General features: G+C 38.2%; 3 protein-coding genes across 5 annotated transcripts in view; all 3 read right to left on the bottom strand.

Annotated features, from left to right (window-relative positions):
- Window positions 1-463: 463 nt before the first annotated feature.
- LOC311254308 (actin-associated protein FAM107A) lies at window positions 464-6248 on the bottom strand. The gene is made up of 5 exons (XM_084348010.1): window positions 6154-6248; window positions 4020-4071; window positions 1932-2112; window positions 1685-1841; window positions 464-1169 (listed from the first exon to the last, which is right to left on the bottom strand). The coding sequence occupies exons 1-5, from the start codon at window positions 6175-6177 to the stop codon at window positions 1065-1067; spliced, it is 519 nt and encodes a 172-aa protein (XP_084204136.1). The 5' UTR covers window positions 6178-6248; the 3' UTR covers window positions 464-1064.
- Window positions 6249-7175: 927 nt separating this feature from the next.
- On the bottom strand, window positions 7176-11147 carry LOC311253296 (protein FAM3C). 2 transcript variants are annotated; one of them, XM_084347160.1, is made up of 10 exons: window positions 11044-11147; window positions 9422-9464; window positions 9229-9327; window positions 9083-9124; window positions 8867-8999; window positions 8725-8783; window positions 8080-8130; window positions 7884-7968; window positions 7676-7802; window positions 7176-7545 (listed from the first exon to the last, which is right to left on the bottom strand). In XM_084347160.1, the coding sequence occupies exons 2-10, from the start codon at window positions 9432-9434 to the stop codon at window positions 7429-7431; spliced, it is 726 nt and encodes a 241-aa protein (XP_084203286.1). In that variant the 5' UTR covers window positions 9435-9464; window positions 11044-11147; the 3' UTR covers window positions 7176-7428. The 2 variants fall into 2 exon arrangements, with proteins under 2 accessions (XP_084203286.1, XP_084203287.1); XM_084347161.1 differs by having other exon boundaries at window positions 11030-11138.
- An 11364-nt stretch (window positions 11148-22511) lies between these two features.
- Window positions 22512-23755, bottom strand: part of cfap20dc (CFAP20 domain containing) — a 39599-nt gene continuing 38355 nt past the window's right edge. For both annotated transcript variants that reach the window (XM_084349576.1, XM_084349575.1), the window contains one exon: window positions 22512-23113. In XM_084349576.1, the coding sequence (XP_084205702.1) occupies window positions 22998-23113 (116 nt within the window). In that variant the 3' untranslated portion in view covers window positions 22512-22997. The remainder of the gene's footprint in view (window positions 23114-23755) is intronic.

Here is a 23755-nt window from a genome sequence, read left to right on the forward strand (position 1 = left end):
AGTCTGCCCTGATTGGTCAGCTCACACAGGCCTGAGCCAACAGCATGTTTAAAGAATATTTAAATGTCTGATATTGGAGAAAATGATAGTTCCTCTCCTTTTTTATTATAAAGCAGGTCAGAGGGTGCATAAAGGTGCTGCATTAGAGGACTGTATGAGAAAAACCATGTGTATTAAATACATTACAGCATTTAAACATGTTAAGGTAGACACCTGAATGAATGAATCTGAATATGAGCATAAAATGGGATTATCATTTAATTAGAACATTAATTTGTTCTATTATTTTCCAAAATAAGTCTTCTCGGTTAAATCAAGTTCTTCATAATCAAATAAGTGATCAAAAAAGTTGGTGACTGTTTTCCTGTATGTTTTTCACCTTGCCTGCGTGTGAGAAAACAGTCCAACATCTCTGTTTAATGTTGCTGAATATTCTTTAATGTAAATATTATTGGAGGGCACACAAAGGACACAATAATTATCACATAAGTCATCTTAGAATCACAATTGTTCCCAGTGTCGACTTCAGTGCCCATCAGCCAAACATACCTGGTTACTGACCAGCATATTGATGACACAACACTTCCCACCATTACATAATAGACCTAACATGGCTGGAAAAAACAATGACATGTGAAGGGACAACTGATTACACAAAAAACACACAGTTAAATTGTGAAGTAAAACTTTGTCACTTTTCATTTAAAGTCCATCATGTTGAGAACAACAGAAAGACATAAATAACACTACAAATAACTCAGTGATGGGGAAGAATACAGTGGGAACATTACATAATGATGCAGCAGGATAATTTAGTCATATAGACTTAATGATGTTAGTGGAATCTCTAATCTATCAATGCAGACCTTGATTTCTAACTTACCAAAGCATATTGATCACAATAGACACAAACTGTTCCTTGACCGACTGCATTGATGATTAATGCTGAGAAATCAAACACCTAAACTCCAACACTGATTCATATTACCTGTTCATATTCCCAATGGACTACTGCGCTGACTGTCCACAGAAAACATTTAACATCCGATGACAAATCGTTGCCATCACACTTGTTTCTCTCCCGAATTGGACACTGCAGTTCTTCTCAGTCTCTCTTTGACTCGGAGGAACTCTGGCCCCTCTCGCTGTTGTCCTTCATCTTTCTCCAGCTGTGGAGGAATTAATACAAGCTAAAATGTATATTTGGAGCTGATGTGCGAAGCCACAATAAACAGCATTGTTCCCTTAAGGACACTTTACAGATGTTTTGGTTTAGGTTTAGATGCAATTTCCTCAGATTAAAGGCCTGACAATCCATAGATCCATAAATGGTCAAAACAATTTGGATGAGCAGAATTGTTAATTTTCTTTATGTGCTTGGGTTCATACAACTACTTTGCACAGAGGTGTGTCTTAACAGATGAATGTCTTGTCACAGTGTTGTACTGTCTGAAACAATATCTACACTGCCCTCCAGTGGTTGACTGCAGAACTAGATGCTCCACATACTGTAGATGTAATCAGGGGCTGCCACATGTCTATCCTCTGTGTGGAAATACTGAGCATTTTTATATCATATGATACGTTATGCTCTTAGAACATATAATTTGATTTCATGTGTCAACCACTGTGTCAAACTTTTATATTGAAAATGCGGAAAAAAAAGAGGATGACCAAGGCAAACCTTTTCTAGCCTCTGCTGTCTTTTCACCAGCTCTTGATGAAGTGGTGATCTGCTCTTCCTCGCCTCTTCCTGATCTCTGCTCTCCTTCATCCTTTGTTCCCATTTCCTCTTTTCTAAAGCCCTCTGGAGCTCACTCTTTCCTTCCTGCGACACTCTCCTGACAGAAACACACAAGGAGTTTAATGATTTATGCGCACAATGAAACCAAAGTGCGAGTGTTTTACAACTGTCTATGTGTCTGTCCGACCTCTTGTGGGTCATCCGCAGTTCTTTGTGGAGCTCCTGGTGGCTCCTGGAGGCTGTTAAAGGATTGAGAGGTTTTTGTGGTCTGATGAGATTACTGCTCTCCTCCTCACTCAGGAGCAGCGCAGCCTGAAGCTCTGAGGATCGGTCTTGCTGTTCAGTTTGGTGTGTCTGCATTACTGAGGCTGAAAAGGAAACCAACATACAGTATATGTTTTGCTACCAAGATCTTTTTGTGTGCAATCTTTCTTACTAACAATACTCATCATACGTAGAAGTGCAACAAACGTAAAAAAACAAGCGATAAAAAAAACAACAACCATAAAATGGCTCCATACAGCTTGTCCAGAGTAAGCCAAGTTTTTGGAAGCCCCGAGATCCAGAATTCATTTGAAAAGATTTTATTTACACCCTCAAGCTCATGCACAAAGTTCAGACACCGTGCACGCTAACGCTTTTAGCTCGGCAGCTGCAGTGAAGATTTTGGCTTTAAAAGGGTGTAAATAAAGTCTTTATAAATCAATTTGGGATCTTTGGGTTATGGGTTTTTGGGTTTTGGAGACTTGGTTTTGGTCCACATCAAAACTTCAGTTGTTTAGGAGTATGCTGCAACATTTCATTCTGGGTGAACTTAACCTTTAAAAGGTGCTATTTGTAAGAAAAGCTGAGTTTCGAGGCTCATTCCCAACTCGTCAAAAGCTGGCGCTTTGGGACTGTAGGACTGGTCGGCCACCATCCCAAAGCGTCAGTTTTTGACAAGTTGGGAATGAGACTCAAAAATAAGCTTTTCCTACAAATAGCACCTTTCAGTTTCAGTAATATAAACATACGTACACTATAAGGTTAGAGTAATACAGTTAGCAAGAAGTGGTGAGCAGGTTTCAGGCTTAATAAAGCTGAACAAAGGTAGGTAGGATAAGTAGCTCCCACAATGATATTGCAATATATGAGGTTTGTATGTTTATCCTGTTTTAGCTAAAGTTGATCCAGGTTGTGTGATAGTTTTGACATTTTCTCATTAGTTGTATAACTAAGGTGTTCAGTGCTTTTAAGGTTGTGTGAGACTAGTCAGGGATTGAAAAAAACAGACTGAAATACATGAGAGAGCACTGAACAAACCTCTGAGTATACACAGAGACATTAGGTTTACACTTGTTAGCTTAATAAAATTTTAGAGAATTCACTTTATTTAGAAGTGCCATCTACTTCACTTGTTCAGGAGAATGCAGCAACCCTGTTTTGCTGCGACGCTCCAGAAATATTTTGTGGACAACAAAACTTCACCTGACTTTCCATCAGCATGGGGGCGAGAAGATGATGACTGAATGTCAATTTTTGGGTGAACCTATCCTTTAAGAGTTGCCAATGTGTTTACTAAAAGGAGGATGGTAAATGCTAAAACATAGGCTGCACAAGAAGAGAAACAATAGCAGTAACTGTCAAAAGTTTGCTCACATTAACCACCCAAAGCTACATGAGGTTAAATAAGGCCGTAGCTTCAAAATGTCTGAGCGTTTTGAAATGCACAAGGGTGTGTTTATTTGCTCAAGGATTACTTTTTCATTTGTGCTTCTTCTTTCAAAGTGACACAGCCTCGCTTTAAAACACAGTTTACAGACTAGAATGTTGACTAAATGGTTTATTGACAGCCACACAACGGACCATTGACTCAACAAGCTCACCCTTTTACTCTTTAATGACAGTAAGAATCAATAAAAAATACCTCTGCAGCAAACTGACCTGCTGCTGTTTTCAGCACATGGCCACACACATCCCTTCTAACACTTCAGTTTCGTCCCAGACCAAAAGAGACAAAACACCAAATTACACCTCTTTATGATAGAGTTGATAATTATAAACTTTATGGATGGCACCGTGTCAGTCAGCACTGCTCTGCCTCACAGCAAGAGGTATAAAATTAACAAATAAACACTAATTTCACTGTCAAAACAAAAACTTGGCACAACAGTTGTTCTTACATCAGATCTATGATAATACTGTGTATAATGTGTGTAGTGGGCTACTCTGTGTTGTTGAAAGTAATACAGGTATGAATCAGCATGATCAAACTGGATATTTTTAGATTTCTCACCAGACCCGTTCAGGTGCGTCTCGCTTCTACCTGGAAAATGTTGCAGATCTCTCTGTCAACAGAAAAAGTCGATAACAAGTCAAACAGAACAGAATATATCTCGTAGTTATTACCATTGTCTATGCCTGAGATGAAGTGCTACAAGTGTGTAAAATAAAATAAATATAGTGTGACACATGAAATCACTCCAAACAAATAGAAACCTCTTGGTCACGTCGGCAAATGGCAGCAATGCAGCACAAAGCCGTATTATGACGCTGACGGACAAATGAGTTGTCAGCTCTAGTTAAACAAGTCCAGTGAAGCGAGCGCTGTTACTGGGGAGGTGGAGGGCTGCCACCTCATTAATGACAGGATCAAACAAAACCCAGTTTGATTCCCACTGAGTTACTCATTTGCTGGAGTTTGAGCAGAATTAACAGTCGAGACCAGAGTTATTGCTCGGTGGGATTCAGACTGGACGGCTAAATAAAGTAATTCTTTCTGTTTTTGTTGTTTGATGAATTATTGATGTGTTTTAAAGAAGAGAAAACATTACATTATTATAATGGTACAGTTCCATGTACATGATCCATAATGTGTGTTGTAGCCAGGGTGGGTCAGATTGCTTTTAAATAACAAAAAGCTCACACTAATGAAGTTATCTATGAAAACGTTTAAAATAAAATGCTGTCAGTCAATTTCATCTCTAATTTAGTTTCCTGTGTTTTGTCTCCTTTTTGGCAAATAAACTACATTCAAAATACGAGGAAAAAAGGACCATTACACTTAAACAAGGCAACCAAATGAATAGATAAATAAAAGATCTACACTGACTTATACCTGTGCGTGATCGTTCAAACAATATTATCATATATGTATAAATATGATATCAATATTTACATTTTTATTATCACGGTATCTCTATTATAGAAAACGAGTATCATGATTCACTGGATTACAAAACAAGGTGACGTAATCCTGATACTGCTGGAGTTATTTTGGATTAGTTCAAAATCAAACATTTACAAAATTGCTGCTTAATCTTAAAATTGGAGTTCCACAATTATTCTTTTTTTTTTCTTTAAACATCTCAAAACATTTTCAGTTTACATTTACATTTATGTGTATACTACAAGGGGTTGATTGTCTGATCTAATATTCAGCATTTTTCTAATTGTCAGCGTCAGTTTTTGTTTCGGTCTGATTACTGACAAAATAAATCAATTTTAAAATGTGCAGCAAAGGAGGTAATTACTAAAGTTTTAAAGTAAATGAAGTGATTAAAAAGTACAAACTTTGCCTCTATATGCGTGATTGGAAGTAGAAAGTAGAAAAATGAAAATACTCAATTAAGTATAATTACATCAAAATTGTACTGAAGGACAGTAGTTGAGTAAATGCACTTATTTACATTCCATCACTGTAATCTATTTACATAATTCTAATTATATTTCTAATCTAATTATCCCAGTTACATGTAATCTGTTACTACCCAACCATGGATATAGCCTTGAGATTAGATGCTGTTCCATATCTGGGCAAACAATCCGAAGCAGCACTGCTGGATGTGTTCAAAAACCAGCAGCCAGTAACCAAATAAAGCAAAGCTTTAAAGATGACAGTAAATTGTCAGAAAGAGGATAATAGTGCGATCTAAACGAGGTATTTTAATGACAACTCTGCTGCTGGCTGCTGTTTGGTTGATTAGGGAAGAGTCATGCTGTTTGGCTAAATCTCCGACAGTGGGTATTGTGTGGAGAAGAATTAATAGGACATGACGGGATAAACACTCTCCAAGGCCCGCTCTTCAGCGTTGGCAAGGCTCTTTTTTTATTGGATAAAGACCTGTGTTTGGTGCAGGCTCCGACTGTCTATGGGAAATGCAGAGACAACAATAACAAAACTACCATAGAAAAACTGTGAAATTCTGCAAAACAAATGCAGAATGTGGAAAAGAATAAACAATTATTGCCATGTATATATCATTTGTTATAACACAAGTTAGAGAACGTAACGTCTCACCTCATTCTTAATCTGTTCAAACACAGTGCATGCCAAGAAAGTATTTTTGCTGCATGGATGCTTCTGCTGGATTATCTTAATGTGACTTCAGTAAGGGAAGCAAAAAAAAAAAAAAAATCAACAAACTTACCTTCTTTCCATGGGTGACTCCCATGTCCTCGGTATATCAGAGTTTCTTCAGACACCTCCTGGGCTCACAGTGGACAAAGTTTCAATACTAATTTGAGGTTCCCCTCTCTCTCTACTGCAGCAGATGCCAAGAATGTCAGAGAGGAAACTTCCCCGGTTTAGACCAATGATGAAGCAGCAACCAAGTGGAAGACAAGCCCTGGAGAACAAAGTGCTGGAGCAGTATTTAGTGTACAGCAGTGAAAGTAACTACATTTACTGAGGCCTTGCACGTAAGCAGAATTTTAAGCTACTTGCTGATTTAGGATTTTGTTACTTTATACTTCATTTCAGGGAAACTCCAACACATTTATCTGACCACTAAACTTTTCAGATTAAAAAAAATGAAACTGTCCAGTCGGGGCTCCTTCTCATGTTTCAGATCCACCAATCACACATTTGCCTTGTTAACTTCTAACATGCTTTGATCTCTTCTCATGTGAACTACAATTTCAACATGCAAAAATAAAACAATGTTCATTCTCACATTTTTAAATTTGCTCCTTCACATGAGAATTGTGCAATTGGCAATTTTTTCCTTTCGTCTCCCATTAATCATCTCACAACACATCTCACATATCTTATGACCCTTTGGAGGGGGCCTGACCCTAAGGTGGGAGCCAACACTAAACTGTCAAACTGTTCATGATGAACTGTACTATAATGTAGCCTCACCAGTGAAATGCTGAGACACATTTTTACACTTCTAGTACATCTGCATGAAGTCAGATTTTGAATGTCGAGGTTTTACTTTACTAATGGAGTATTTCCACCCTGTTGTTTTACATTATCCTTTAACTTCAGAGAAGTTCTTTCGCAAAGAGTACTTGGAAAGAAAAGAGGGCACTGCAGATCACAAAATCCTCATGCTCTTGGTTTTTATTGACAGTTAAATAATATATGATCCTCCGCCTCCAGGAATCTGAAAATATATTGTTCATTTACCCCAGAGGGATAAAACTGCTGGCATATTAAATTCACTAGTCAAGTGTAGTCAGTTTTATTTATATAGCCCAGAATTACAAATTGCATACTAGCCGCAGACAGTTTTACAATCTGTACAAAATACAACACCTGCTGTCCCCGGATTCAGGATGAGCAAAGACCCAAGGAAACCCCAGGAAGAGCAAAAGAGGAGGACATTTCTTAAATCCAACAAGATTTTAAGTGGCATCACTTATACAGGGCAGTTTGTAAAAGGCCAACCAACACAGCTTCCATCATAGCCTCCCGTTCATCACAAAGGTCCGTTAACTTTAGCGTCTGTCAGATTGGTCTTGGGAAAACAGCCGCTCACCTCCACCAACGCCGGCCATCCTTCAAAAGTGTTGGTTTTCTCATCATTAACAGCTTGCTGACAGGTGAACAGAGAAGAAGACATTTGTTTTGCCATCAATTATCATGCCTTTTTGTACTTTTAGCATATTTTAAAATAGATGTCACACATGGAATAAAATGAAACTGCAGTGAACGGGCTCACTAACCCTTTCATGGAGGCTTTTGTTTTCCATCCCCGCTCTTCCAGCAAACACCCAGCTGTCTCTGCGTTTCACAGACTTGATCAAAGTGCTTCCCATTCCAACAAATGCCTCCCTCATTTCATCTGTCATTCTGCCACAAAGTAGAAGAAAAGGGTCATTGTGCATGTCGTGAAATCGTTTTGGTTCTTGAATCACTGAGATTTAGACTTACTTCTTTGTCACATCATCAAACGAGGCCACCAAGACAATCATTCCAGGTTTTATTGCCTTCAGGTATGCCAGGATGTCTTCTGGGTCTTTTGTTAGTCATTGAAAGAAGAAAACATAATTTTAAGGTTTCATTAAACTTTGAAATTGAAAACAGGATTGAAAGGATTTTTTTTTTTTTTTTTTTTAAAAACTCTTACTTCCATCTTGCATATTAAGATAGCCACATTTTTCCACAGTTCCATTTTGACCTGAGATGGAAAAACACATCAATAACTGACCAAAACAAAAATCATCTCAAGGTCTGTATGATAGCTGCTCCTTAGCATTTTAGGCATTGTGGATGTTGTTTTACCAACTGCTGTTTCCAAGTTCAATGATATTTTAAGCTCAAAACTATTAACGATATCAAACATCACCTCCATACATGTATAAGGCAAACATAAAAACATTCTCTAATGTGTAGCCGACATGGGTTTTGCTGACAAAGTACAATTACGACATTAAAATCTTTAAAATGGACCCTATCCCTGCACCCTCATTAAAAAAAATCCTGAATGTATGATGCCACATGACGTTTTATTTAACAAGTTTGACTGCTGGACACAAGAATTCTCCTACTTCATTGAATGTGTGCTGTAAGCTTCAAGTTTCCATATCATGCTTGTATATGCTGAATAGTGGACCAGGATTGGCTTCCAAACTACTGGAATATTTACACTTTGTGTGATGAATGGGAAAACTCTGCACATACATTATTTTACACATTAAAGCTCAAATATTCAACTACAGAAAGAAAAAAAAACTTGTTTTATACAGTGCAGTGGTGCAAGTATTTTACTCACCATTTACCACCACGATGTTCAGTCCTGATCCAACATTATTCAACACATGACTCATAATGCTGTTGAGACAACAAGGTTGAGTTTGACTGTATAGTCATTAATCTCACTGTTAATTCAGGTTCATTCATATTAACACACGTACATTTTGCCCTCGAAACAGATTCTTGGTCCAACAACATTAGCTGCTCCGCTCTGGATGTGTAAAGCAAAATTATTGGGTGGGCAGTGTTTGGAGAGGCCACACTTTGGCTCAGGTGCTGATGTGGCTGAAGGTACTGAAAGGAAGACGGTCACACATACAGTTAATGTGGAAGTTGTATAATGTTATAAAGAGGAGATCTACCGTAATTGGATTTACCTGTGTTCAATTTTGGTTTGATTTGATCTGCATAATTAAACCCTAAAATAAAAGAATGGAGACAGTGTTATTAGGATGTGGCAAATAAAATGAAATGAGAAGCGGTAGCTGACGATTTAAGACGTAATAAGCAGAAATGAGCTCACCGAGAATATTTCTTGCCTTATCCTGTACGTCAAAGGAATTGATGAAGATTCCCCATGTTATTAGGAGGACAGCAATTACAGCAGGGAGGTGCAAAGAAGCTTTCAACCACAGAGAGCAGATAGATGAAGATTTGCAGACATACAAGCAAAACAACCTTTTTTTCCCCCTTTTAAAAAAAAGTTAAAATCTCACCTCGAAATCTCATATCTGGAATATATATGAGAGCTTTCTTTTCCTAGAGGGAAGAGAGGAGGCCTTTGAAAAGCACTTCAAGTATTTCCTGTCAGCTGGAAATATTGTAGATACAGCAGAGCTTTGCTGTCATCTCATCTGTGAACACACTCACTGATAATTCCTACAACTATTCCTTGTGGGTGAGGTTTTTGGATTTGCATTGCAAGTGCCAGCTCTCCTCCCCCTTGTGCTACATAAAAACCAGGATGTGGCTTTACATATATGTACACACGCCCTCTGAGCTAGATGATCAAGTTTCTGTCGTTGACAATGCGAAATATGGGACAGTGTCAGGCAGCAAGAGACATTGTTTGAGGTGAACAATGATTGGTTTCATATTTCGAATTGTAAATGTGAAAAACAGTTTTCTATTTGTATGTAAATCTTAGTAAATCCCATCTGATGTGTGTACTTATCAGCATAAAACTGACAATATACCCCAAAAATGACTATAATAAACTGACAATAGAGAAATAAAATTATTTCACTCAAACCCTCAACTACAATAAATAACAGGTGTAAATCACCTGTTTCATCACAATACATAATATTGATTCTTTGTTAAGGATGGGACAATAAAAAGATACTGTCACGATTAAAACACTCAGGATAAGTTGAACGTGGTGAATTTCAGTTGGAATAATCGTGAATATCCTAAAATGAGTGACTTAAAGAAGCTGTTTATCTTGACAACATACAGTCTTGATTTCCAGATGAAGGCTAGGCTTGTGCATTGCATCTCCCAGAAAAAGTTAAATGGGATGAGTGGAAGCAAACGCCTGCAATTTGCACTCCCATCTCAAGGACCACTGTCCAGCTCTGTTCGCTGGTGGTTTGCTTTTCACATTAAGGAATGTTAATAAAGTGTATGTCCCATCTGTGATGCAATGAAAACATCAGTTTCTTTTTTTGCCATTTTAAAAGCTAGGGAAGGTGATTCTGGAAAGATAGTTGATTGTTGAGTCTCATTCCCAGGTTGTCAAATACCAAAGGTATGGGTTCGAATTTTGGGCGAATACAAACGCAAAGCGTTGATATTTGACGACCTGGGAGTGAGACTCAACAATCAACTTTCTTTCCCCAGAATGGCCTCCCTTACCTTTAAGAGTTTTATAGATATTGATGATGATAGGGATAATATTGTGAATTGTGAAGATTATCTTGCTGGACAAAACATGAAAGTATCATACATTTGTGTTTGTCACATTTGGTAATATTTCAAAATCCAATTCAACATACGCATTAGCTTTTTAAGGAGGTACAGGGTACCAGGTCCATGCCAACTTCTGGGTTGGCCTACAAAAATCTGCCCAATTAACAAAATCAATTACAGAAGAAGCCACCACCACTTTCTCTTCTGCTTTAGGCCATGAAGGAAAATAACACGCAGCTAATTGTAACTAGCTAAGTTTAAACTGACTCCACTGACACACATGAAACATGTCAAGGAGACAAATGTTTTGCTAGTCACCATTATTAGCTTAATTAGCTTAAATTATCTTAGCGGCTAGCAAACTTTTCCTCTACTCAGGGCATGACATAACTACACATATCATTTATTCATACTTTTTCTTACTCACTGCTGGTTTAAGTCACTGCATCTCCTGAACAACACGGCTGAATTTCAGTCTGCATGTGGCGCTGCAGTTTAAATGTCTGGGAAACAGGTGCGCTTAGATGGACAGGTGACGTAGTGCGGTTGAGGGGATTTCAAAATAAAAGCATAACCTAGACGATGATAGGCGTTATGTTTCCACGTTGCATCAGGCGTCACCGCACCGCACACTTCAAAGGAGTACGATGGTATGGAAGACCATTTCTGCCAGATAAAGAAAAAAAGTTGATGAAAAGTTGGCCTTGATTAAAAAAATGTAGCCTATACATAGGCCTATATTCCCATGGTTAGGAGAAATTATTAGATAAAAAAGCTGACATTATTAGAAAAAAGTCACAATAAGATAATTATGTTCATAAATAAATATTAATTACTTTTTATGACTTTATCTCATAATTATGAATTTCTATCTCATAATTATAGCCTTATCTCATAATTACGGCTTTTTATTACATACTATTGACTTTCTATCTTATAATTGTGACTTTTTAATCTCATGATCATGACCTTTTATCTGATAATTATGGCTTTCTATCTCAATATTGACCTTTTATCTCATAATTATGTCATAATTATAAGTTACAATGGAAATATTTTTTTTATCGAGCTCAGTTTTCTTTCAGTTTTTTTCAGTTGTCTTTTTTTCATTAACTGGCAGAAATGGACTTCCACAGAAGTGACATGTCTTGTCAAGACATAAGGCATTAAAGACCATGTAGGCAACGCTATATGCACATGAAGCCAACATTTAAAGGAAACATATAATACGCTAAAAGGTCTTGAAGATTAAAAAGTCCAAAGTCGACGCCAACAGAAGCTCCTCTCTCCCACAGAAAACACTGCTCCTAAAACGCAGTAGTCATAATGACATTGTGACATCACACTCCATGTCACACATTAGCATAATTTATGTCTATATTCACGATAGAAGTGAAGCTAACTGGAAGCTGAAAACACGACAGAGCTAACCCGGTACATGTTGAGTGTCGCTGGCTCCAGCATGTGTGAGCTGACCAATCAGAGCAGACTGAGTATTCATGAGTGAAGGCTTAAAGAGACAGGAGCTAAAACAGAGCGTTTCAAACAGAGGGAGAATACAGCGCTGCTGTATGAGAAAACTGATGTGTTTTTGAGCATGTAGGTCTATTAGAAACCCAAAATAAAATTATGAACCAGAACATTTGCATAATATGTCTCCTTTAAAGCAGAGGTCAAGCCCTTGCGTCAGCAAACGTCTGCCCTGTCGATGGTTGAACAGCTGAGTTCGAGCTTTCACCTGCCTGGAGTGGCAGTAATGACCTGATATTATGACTGTTATTATTTATGGTGGCCAGATCATAATAAAGTCATTATTATAATTTAATCATCAAGAAACAATTGAGTCGCTGGTCTGCACAGCCATATTTTGACAAATGAACCACACATTCACAGACAGTGACAAATTACAGGGAAAACCAGGGGAAAAATGTCTTAAATAGCTGGAAGGCAGCCAAAGGTCTCCACATCAGCTTCAGTGCTATTTGGTGCTGGTTTGTCGTTCATTTGCACATCACATTAAGTTCAATCATTGCAACTTTATTCAAGAATATGCATCATAGGAGCATAAAACTGACTGAAATGTTAAAAATATAAATAGTAGATCTTGACACGGGGCTCCTCCACCAGACAATATTATGTTACCTGTTAATAAGTAAGTATTACCTTAAACTTCTTAACATTTCAATTTGAATTAATCAAATTGCTGCAAATTCATCGTTACACAATGAACACAACACCCAGGGGTCAGAGGACAACTGTCTGCTTTGCCTCATCGGTAATCCAGCTTTCACTATAATAAATTAAGGACACTGAAAGGACAAAACTTGAAAGCATATTTACAGTTAGCGTGTGCACTTACATTAGATGCTGCCTGGATACATGAAATATTATCCTGTCTGACACCTGAAAGCTCTTGTAAGGAAACATTAAAATGCATTAAAAGACAAACTAGAGGTGATCATGGTGCGGTATATTGTTTTTCGTGCCTGGGCTGAGTCTGTCCCCCATTTTTTCCCAAACTTCATCACTGGCTACATGTTTTTAACGGCTTTAAAAGCTATATTATTTTTTAACCCTACAGTTTATTGTACTCAAGGGTGAATTGCGATAATTAACAGGTAGATGGCTGGTGGTGTTTTGTTAAAGGATTAAAGAAAATGTTAAAAATTGTAATAGTATCTCACAAAAGATAATAGCAATAATAATGATAAATTAGTTTATCGTTTAACGTACATCATTAATGCATCCACAATCTGACATTTCCTTAATTAACACAGGATTAACTCAGGTATCTAACATAATGAAATTCAAACAATCTGTTAATCCTCAAATAATACATGCCATTTCAACCAAATCAATTATTATGAAGGTCCAAAGTCCATATAAACTCAAATCAGCTCTTCCTTTGTTCTGCCAGCAGTGGTTTGGAGGGAGAGTTTTATAATCTTGTGGGTATTCGTCCAGGCAGGAGTGGCAGTCTATGCTGGTGAAGCAGACGGGGTCAGAGAGTCAGCGGTGTTCTGGTTTATTTTTCCCTGCTTGTTAAATTAATCCAATTTTACACATTAAGGTGTTTTTACAGGTCTAGTAACAGACAGGTGGAGTAGGGAGTACTGCCTCATATGTGAAGTAAGTAGCATAAAGCTTTTGTGGCTCCAGGGGAAGCTGCATCTAATCTGATAAATTACCTACAGTGCCTACATTACCCACGATCCAAATTTGCCACTGAGTGACATCTTTTAAGGCAATTTATCAGATTACATGCAGCTTCCTCTGGAGCCATAAGCACTTTTTTTTTTATCCACACATGCAACTCCCCAGGACCTGTAAACACGCTTTAATATATAAAAAAGGTGGATATATATATATATTATATTATATATTATATATTTCTCATCTCATCTCATTGTATATACAGGAATTTACACTATAACAGATGTTTATGGCATCATGAGGTCTTATTCCTAAAATGCTGTAATACTACAGACAACCAGCAGAGGGTCTATGTGCACTACTGATCTGATCACACATTATGTATTCAGAGGAATAAAAAAATCCATATTTTGTTCCTTTTTAGTAAAGAGTGTGCCTGCCCACTTCAGCAAGACAAATCAAATAATGGTTTTAAATGGGCAACTTTAGGAAGCAAGTAGCTCAAACTATATAATACTTATAAAGCAGAGACACAGACGGTCCACAGTCCATTGGATGAATATATTTAATAGACATCAACATATATATTTCTCAAACGTACACCAGAATGTACAGTGATAATCATCAACATCATTCATACCATCAACAGTAAATTTACACCAGCAGAATTTGCAATAATACTTGAACTTGAAATAAATAAAACTCATAGGGGGACAACATACTGATGTCATTGCTTAATGTCCTCATCATACAAACACCAATTAAAAGAGAAACCACAGTGAGTGCTGTCACTGGGATCCTATGACACTGATGTTCACATATTAATGTTCCCTCGCAGGTGGAGTTTCTTTCTTTGTGGCAAATGCAGCTGTCAGAAGAAATCATGCAACATCACACAGCCTGGAAGTCCATTAAAGAGTCATTGGACTCCGAACTCTACAGCAAATGTACTTTAAGTGGGTTAATGTTAGCATGAAAAGGGAAATATATTTCAAAGGGAACTGGCCAACTGGTAGATAGCTGCAGCAGTCTTAGTGCGACTATTTTTAGCTGCGAGTCAATTAGAGTGTTTGAAATCATCTGAAATGTCAAATTTCCATGTGATGCTTTGTAGAAACCGCTTACTTTCCAACTGCTGGATAATGCTGTGACATCTCTGATGTATTCAGACTGATACCGAATTAATGTAAAGGTGTAGATTCTGTACGATGCAACAGTGTTTTGACTTTTTACTTTCACGTATAGTTACCCACATTTAAGCAAATGTTCATCTTGTTGCTGTTACATTGTTACAACCGGGTTATTTCAATATTTAAATCAGGTGTTTTTTTGTTTATCCATCCATGTGTATCGGTTGTGCCAATAAAAGATGATTGCTACCCTGCCAAGAAGGTTATGTTTTGGCGAGTGTCTGTTTATTTGTTGGTTGGTTGGTTGGTTTGTCAGCAGGATTAAACAAAAACTACTGGACTGATTTCCACAAAACTTGGATGAAGAACAGGTCTTGGCCCAGAATAGACCCCATTAACTTTTGCTGCGGATCTGGATGAAAGGACGAACCAGCAAGTCTTTCTCATTTTCTTTAATATTGGCCATTTTTCTTTAACATTTTTGTGAATATCTCAGGGAATAATGCACGAATCTTGTTAAAAAAATATATTTTTAAAATGTTTTCAAAAATCTGCCATATTTAGGAGGCTGCTATCTATGAGTGAGTACAATTTGAGGCAGATCCAAATAAAAATCCAGATCTAGCGGATTTAAATATATATACGGTTTGAATGAATTGAAGGGCACTGTTGGCAGATGTATACCCTCTACTGAGTGCCATTCTAGTTTGGTTCCAGCTTTATTTTGAGAAAAAACTAGATTGGGTGATTTATCATGCTAAAATTCATCATGCGTTTTATTCTCAGTTTAATTACCAGAGCATTTTATAGGACCAGTGAAGTGTTGATTCACAGTGGGATCAGCAGCACCAGCTTCCTCTTCACATAACCAGAAGTCATTTAACAATGGTGTAGTCAGGCGGTGATTTTTTGATTTCTAACACAGGGTTAAATGGCCCAATGAGAGCACCCCCCCTGCACCAACACTACCTACCAACCAACACACACACACACCCATGGACAACTCCCAAAAGATATCCTTGCAGGATACCTTACACCAAACATCTATAGTGAAAACTAGATCGTCAGTCATGTCTCCTGAAATATTCTGTTAGACAGGCGGCTTGGTCTGGGGTTGTTTTTTCAGCAACGCAGACGCAACTGAAGGATCACAGAAAGATTTACAGGAATACTACAAGCTACAGTGTGTCTCTATGATCCTCTCACTTTTCCATGACTACTCAGCGCTACTCCTCACTTTGATCATTAAGGTGATGCTACTCTACAGAGGATATAGGTGACGATACAGTATACTGTGGAATTGAGCATTCATAATTTAGAGTTTAGAAAATATTATAGATCCAAGACAAACAAATCCGTCTGCAACTTCAGCACCTAGAACAGCACTGTCGATTTATCAATACACAGAAGAGTTAAAGTGATAGTTGTGGTCTTTTGATGTGGGGTTGTATGAGGTACTTATACCGAGTCAGTGTATTACCTGCAGTACACGACAGTTAGCTCTCCCCCTGTTTGGAGAAGCAGCGCTTAGCACCAATAGGGAAGCAAAACAATGTACTGCTAAACTGTACGGACAGCAAGGTGTATTTAAAAAAAAAATACATATCCACCTGACGGCCATCTACTGCAGGTTATACACTGACTAGGGATACCTCACATCAAAAGACCCAAGCTCTTACTTTAAACTATTGATATTTCAGATTCATGGTCTGGGTCACAGATTCAAACTCGCACAAACCTCAGTGAGATAAAGGATTAATGAGTCAGACGGACTAGACTAACATATTCAACTAAACAACCCTTCTGCCCCTTCAGTCTCTCTGCTGCTAGAGGATAGATATGGGGGATGGCAGGTTAACAGGCGGGGATGCATTTTGGTCATTTGGCTAACAAAGGGGAATCCCTGCTAATCCCCCCTTCAAATTGCCGACTGCGCATAGCTTTGAATATTCACATGGATTGAGATATTAACAAATGATTCTAAAATTGATCATATGATGCGTTCCACATTATTGGTAGCATAATAAACAAAGTGAATTCAGTGTGAATTGCTGTATTTTAAGTAGATAACCCTGATTATAAATCATATAGTTTTGTTGAAAACTTAATGATAAATACATATTTTATGTGCCTCTTCACTAAGACGCGTGTCTCAGTTGTAATAGAGATAAAGCTCAAAATGTCACATTAACCATAAAGAAATAATACTGATAGGAATTTAAGCCAGACGATGAATAAAAATCCACAAAAACAAACCACACTACAGCTTGTTGATGAATACGACACAGCACCGAGACACTCTACAGCTGTAACTCACAGATTAATTGATTAGTCAATGGCTTGGAAAATTATTTTTGATAATTGATGAATTACCTCCACCGAGGAGGTTATGTTTTCACTGTGTCGGTTTTTTTGGTTGGTTTGTCAGCAGGATTACACAAAAACTACTGAACCGATTTCGGCAGAACTTGGATGGAGGATGGGTCTCTGCCCAGGATAAGACCCAATTAACTTTTGATGCAGATCAGGATAATGAGAAGGAAGCCAGGGGTCTGGGAAGTTTTTACTCACTTTCTTTAACATTGCCAGAAATGGCTTTTTCGGGGGGGGAATCACGTATTTAGATGGCTGGTGTCTAAGAGTGAGTTTGAGTCGGATCCAAATAAAAATCTGGATCTAGTGGGTATAAATATGTGTGTTTTTATATTGGATCAAATTGGATCTTGGTGAAGGTATGCACTCTGAGTGCCAATCTTGTTCTTTAGGTTATCGTACTCTCACAAAAGCCAAATATGAGGATGTGTTGCTTTTTCTTATCTAAGTCATATTAAATGTGATATTTGGGGTTTTGGACTGACAATAAATTCGATGATGTCATCACGGGCTGTAGGAAATTGTGATTGGCATGTTTTCTTACTGTTTTCTTATGTTTTGTGAACCACATGATTAGTAGATAATCAAAAGATAATAAAAACATTACTTAATCATGAATATAATCCGGAGCTGCAGCCTTAAGCCGCACAATAAATCCACAATGACCTGTTTTTTATTCAGTCCAGCGGCATCTCAGGCTGAGATTTATTCCAGAAGATCCTGTCACAAGGGAAAAAGGGAAGTTACAAATGACATGCGGTGTGATGAGGAAGGTTACAGCTGTGTCAACCTCTACTGTGGGACAGATGACTGTGAAAGCTACTATCAGGGAAGCCATGAAGCACTGACCTCGTCTGACTCCTCTCCAACTGTGCAGGGCCCCCTGTCGCCATCCTCCTCTGTCACTGCTGAACCCTGATCCTCCAGCCGCCTCAGCACTGAATATCTGTATGTCGCCTCACTGAAATAAAGCGATGTGACAGACCAGGGGGAGGTGGTTTTACTGCACCCAGAATATTAAATAATCTCATTAAGGCTCATTAATAAAGGGTGCTTACTTGACTGGGAAGCAGTATTTTCGGATGATCAATACAGCAGCAACGATCGCCGCCGCAGAGACGAAGATCACAGATGCAATAATCCCAGGGTGAAGCCTTAACCCGGCCTAAAACGACAAATGAATCCAATAAGATCTAACAGTGGGGTAGTTAAAGAGCCCATAAACCTTACAGCTCAATTCATGATGTGTGGCTCAGATAAAAAGGAAATACGGGCAGGAGATATGACAGCTGAACAGCAGTGTGCTATGGATCACGCTGGTGTACGACCCAAAAGCTCCACAGCAGGGGTGTGAATCCCCGACCAGGCACGAAAACCAATGCATGCCTGACAATAAATGATCACTCGCATCCGAACTGTAATCACAAGCCTAAAGCATTAAAATCAGAGCCATGCACTACATCATAGGTAATGTTAGGAGTAGAGTGTGAGAAGATCTGTGTGTGTAGTGATAATTAGGATTCACTTGCAGCACGGCAACAAAAGGGCTACATCCAACAGGAACAATTAATCACACCGGTGAGGAGGTGTCAGACAACTGTGATGAGACCGGATTTATCACCACATATGTACATGATTCTATCTGTGAATAAGACATTTACATATAATTGTAAAACACATAGAAAGAACCCTAACCCTGTTACAAATTGCAAATACTTGATTATCAAGTATGTCAAAATAAAACACAAATTATTATTAGGAGGAAATGTTTTCTGTTAAAATGCCTGTGAATTGTAATTTAAAAAGATACAAAAAAGAAAAACATCCTGTACACACCGATATAATTACAATTTAGCCATTTATTTGCCTCAGGTTGGATTTTTGTCGGGCCACTTGTTGAATGGTGACAAACAGAAGCTCTGCCATTGAAATGAAATCATGAATCTGTGTTATTTAATCTAGTTTACAATTTAAGTAACATGGTGTTTGCTTTATCTGTTCTTTTAACTCCTAATGCTGCCTACTCTGACTCTGCATCGAACAAATATCATGATAGTGGTTAAAAACCCAATGGAAAGACGTCCAGTGTATTTCATATTTTATCAATGACACTAATAATCGATTGTTAAGGCGGCAAATCTGCATCCCTATCAGCACTGAAGGACTGTAACTAATTACATATACTCATGTACTGCATGTGTACAGCTGGAGTGATGTCATCTCTGTTCAGAGCATATTGCACATCACTGCATACTGCACACTTAAATCAATTCATTACATTCATTTGCTGACTTAATGTCTGTAAATGAAATCATCTTGGTTTGATCAAACATTAGGTTTTACACATTTAATTTGACTTTTATTGGACATCAATGTGCACACATATAAATGCACCCATATGCCAATATCCCAAACTACTTTTGAGTAGTGTGCACACATGTAAATATATGTATAATTGACTTTTACTTGCACTTTTGATACTTTTAAATGATCATATCACAATCCTGAGATTGACTTTGCCATCCTGAATCATTCCAGGCAGATCTATCAAATAGTGAGTGTAGTGCAATAAAAACACGAAACAGCCTCATAACATCAAGTACATTCAGAGCGTGAACGTCATTTTTCACAGGAAGTAGATGTGGGGCGTTTTCTGCGGTGTGCATCAGTCTTAATGACCCCATTAACTGATGACAGCCTGTGTGTTGACAACTAAAATCCCCATCACTGACTTTTAGGTAGGCTACATGATGTCAACACATACAGAGTTGAAGTAATGAAAGCAGGAACTAGCCGACAGTTTACTGTGAGCCTGCATCTGAGGATTTAACGACAATGATGAGTTTGCATTTCAGTACAGTCCACTCTGCAAACCGACGACAGGTACAGCAGGAACTTAATGGCTCTCATCAGCGTGTGTCTTCACATATTTACCTGTTGTGCTGACATCCTTGAGAAACTTCAGAGCAGTTCATCTACTATCATTATGGACCCGCAGCTCAGTACATTAAAGCCCAGTCGATTTCTAATTAAGCCCCGAATTAGCGGGGAAACTTTAAACGACTTAACGCGAACGCTTCCTGCCCGACTTGTCACCGCGACGACTCAAACGCCATGTTTGTTTACGTCGTCGTCGCTCTCACCTGTTGCGAAAAGTTTCCTCCTCGCAGGAAACGTCACGTGACGGCCGGTCGTGTGTCACGTGGTCTTCTCGCGACGCATTATTACATTAAAAAACATATACTTTCTGACAGCAGGTGGAAACACGCTGTTTAGTAGTTGCCTTCAAGTTCGACTATTTTGTCGGGAAAATAGTAAGTTTTAGTGGATTATTCCCTTGGAAATATTCCCAGGAAGGATTTCTACAGGCAGGCAGGCGTCTAAAGGGTAAACCCACCAGTTTTACAGATTAAAGTGTGTCCAGTACTTCTGCAATGTGGCAAAAGAGGAAGCTGCATATCTGGAAACAGAGGAAGCTGCATGTAATCTGATCTCTCTCGCCTTCAGCGATGCCACTCAGGGGCTAAGTGGCATTGTGGGAGATGTAGGCACAAAGTTTTGAAAAGCAGGCCTCTGTAAAACATTGCACTCCTGTAACACTGTTGGACTCGATAGGGACAGCTTGAAAACAAACGATCAAAATGGATACGGAAGAACCAGAAATATCGCCTTTTAATTTCAAATGTTCTTCTCCTTTTTCAAAAACCTGGCCTACATTACCCACAGTGCAGCTGCAGCTTCCTCTTGAGCCACATAAGGCTTCATACAACTTTTTTTTTTTTTCTACATATGCAGTGGTACTCCCCAAGACCTGTCAACATACTTTAATGTTGTGCTTTAAGAGAAAGCATTAAGATCTTAAAAATCAAGACTATGAAACATATTATGGCTACTTAGCTAGCTGGCTGGCTCCCATAGCTAATACTATGTGTCTTCCTCAGGGAAAACTTTGTAAAACCAGTTTTTCTTGGCATCTGCTGTTGCTTGAGCTCCTGTTCGTTCAACACTGCATTAATTATTAACTAATTTCTTTGACAGTTCATGTAACATAATTGCGTACACCCTCCAGATATCAGTGTTTGATGAAATAGATCACCATCTGAGCTGAGCACTGTCTGCTGGCTGAATGCTCAGTCCAGTGATCCAGTTGGTGTACTGTTTGATTAAAACAACTGGGATTCACAGTGTGACGAATGATTCTCTTTTCTTCGTTTGTTTCATTTTTTGTCTGCCACTGTGAGGCAACAACTCCTCTCAGGCTGAAAACGATGAATCAATCTCATATCACCTGCTCATCAGGTGTGATGAGTGTTTTGGCATGACTGATGGAAAGACCTGCCAGCCCCGTGAGCTGCCCGTCTGTCGATACTGACGGTTACATTTACAGGCCCGGCTCCAGCTTCAACTGTGAATACAGTAAGGTTGTCAAATTAGATACAATACTACTGTAATACAAAATAATGACACTCTACATCTTTTTCTAAAACATGGAAAAAGAAAAAAAAAATTCTGAGCACACCAAAAAGGGATATTTTTACCTGCAGACAATGATTGTACAGAAAAAAAGTCACTGAACACAAGCCAACACATTTGTAATAATGTGATACCTGAGGAAATCCAGGCACTCCAAAAAAGAAAATATCAAGAAACGAGGAAGGAAAAACCTAAAAGCCTTTACCGTCGTGGCTAAATCATTGAAAGGGCAATCGTTAAAAAAAGTCTACATGTCTTTATCAGGGCTCCCTGTATGAAAGTGCATACCAGTTGATGGGACCTTGTTTAACCAAAACTCTCTGTATTACAAACATGCATAAATCACACCACCCCTTTTTGAAAAAAAGTATTTTTATTCAATAACAAGTAACTATTTATACAACAATATTGTAAAATCTGCCGAAAACACAGAAGTGTCTGGATGAGTCCTTGCTCAGAACCCCCTCTCGCCTCCGAGCAAAGCAACAAATATATTTTCTGGTGATTACTACCGAAGCTCAAAATATGGTTTTCAAACAGCCCTATTTTTTAACACATAGTATCAAATGACAAACCTTAAAGGTCATATTGATAACATTTTTACATAGACAAATAATTATTTAAAAATAATACATCTACAGAGCTTGTAGAAAGGTGCAAAATTAAAGTATCTCTTTTCCTTAAAAACAACAGCACCTGGACATTTTAATTTAAGGCCACACATGAAATCAGCAGCACTTTCAATGAAATTCTAATTCAGACAATATAAATCAGCATATTTTTAATGATTTTTTTTTCTTTTTTTACACAAATTATGATAAATAAAGAAAATAATGACCTACACTGTTGAAACAAATCCTGGCAACATTTCAATCTTAGAAATCTTCTGAGCCAAAGAAGCTCCAGGATGTTCTTTCAAATGGATTACATATTAATTTGCTAGCCAAGACTTCTGAAAAGACTCTTTCTACCATCAGATGTGCCACTGAATGGGCAACAACTCCATTTTGCGCAAAAAGCATGTATCTGATTTACTGAGCCCCCACTCCATTACACGCTAGCATGATGCTACTTATGGTGACACAAAGCTCCCGTTAGTCTCTCAAAAACAAAAGCAGCCACATGGAAGGGCTTTTGTGAAAGGGCTCTTCACTACTGATCAATAAGCATGGCCTAAAAAAAAAATCCTGAAGCCATTCATCCGCCGTCAATGACTTCTGATTTATTAATTTGGAAATTTCGAGCTTTAGATTCAAGCTAATTCATAGTACTTCCCCGTCTTTGGATCGAAATAGCAGTTGAGGCACGGATCATAGAGCAGATTCAAATACTCGTCGTCATCCTCTTCATTCACCGACTCATCCTCTCCTGTAATAATGCAAGAAAATCACTCTGCAGCACTTGGAAGAAATTGTTCAAAACATACATAGATAAGAGTGCTGCAGTGATTTTAAATCAATTAAGATTGTACGGATAAAAAAATATACAAATGTAAATGTACATTGTGTTTTCTATAGTAGCTCAGCCGTGCCGTATATGAATAAGGGCCACCTCTAGCAGCTGTTACTGGAATAAAATGAGCAGCGTGAATGGCGAGGTAACCTTGAGACTCAGGTAGATTTAAAAGTTTTCCGCCGCTGCCATTTTTCTCTCTCATCAATCAAGACCTAAGACACCCAGGCCTCTGTACCACATTATAAAGCCGTAAAGAGATTCCCTGTAATCCCCACTACTTTAAAGCGTGTGAATTTAGCTGTTAAATTGACAGGCAGTGAAATGCTAAAAAGGTTATGGAATGCTCCGGGAGGAACATTTTATCTTATCAGAACTTCGGCGACGATAATGAAAACTAATTATAAGACACATTGTGTAAGAGGTTTTAAAAAATGATGTTGTAAACTGAAAAGGTTTCGTCAATTAACCTTGTCGATGTGTCTAGGGGGTGCAGACCTGTAATGAGCCTGTCTCTTTTGACCTATGGAGTTATGTGAAGGACAGAGAGCTCCACTC

The sequence above is a fragment of the Pagrus pagrus genome (assembly GCF_965226575.1).
Source record: "Pagrus pagrus genome assembly, chromosome: 3".
Classification (NCBI taxonomy): Eukaryota; Metazoa; Chordata; class Actinopteri; order Spariformes; family Sparidae; genus Pagrus; species Pagrus pagrus.

Bases quoted from the DNA above. Each gene is read 5' to 3' on its own strand.
- LOC311254308 (XM_084348010.1), bottom strand. From the start codon at position 6,177: ATGGGAGTCACCCATGGAAAGAAG. The intron at 4,072-6,153 runs GTAAGTTTGTTG...TTCTGTTGACAG, and splicing joins GAGTCACCCATGGAAAGAAG to AGAGATCTGCAACATTTTCC. The intron at 1,842-1,931 runs GTCGGACAGACA...TGTTTCTGTCAG, and splicing joins CTGCGGATGACCCACAAGAG to GAGAGTGTCGCAGGAAGGAA.
- LOC311253296 (XM_084347160.1), bottom strand. The intron at 9,000-9,082 runs GTAAATCCAATT...TCTTCCTTTCAG, and splicing joins CAAACCAAAATTGAACACAG to TACCTTCAGCCACATCAGCA. The intron at 8,131-8,724 runs GTGAGTAAAATA...TTTCCATCTCAG, and splicing joins GAACATCGTGGTGGTAAATG to GTCAAAATGGAACTGTGGAA.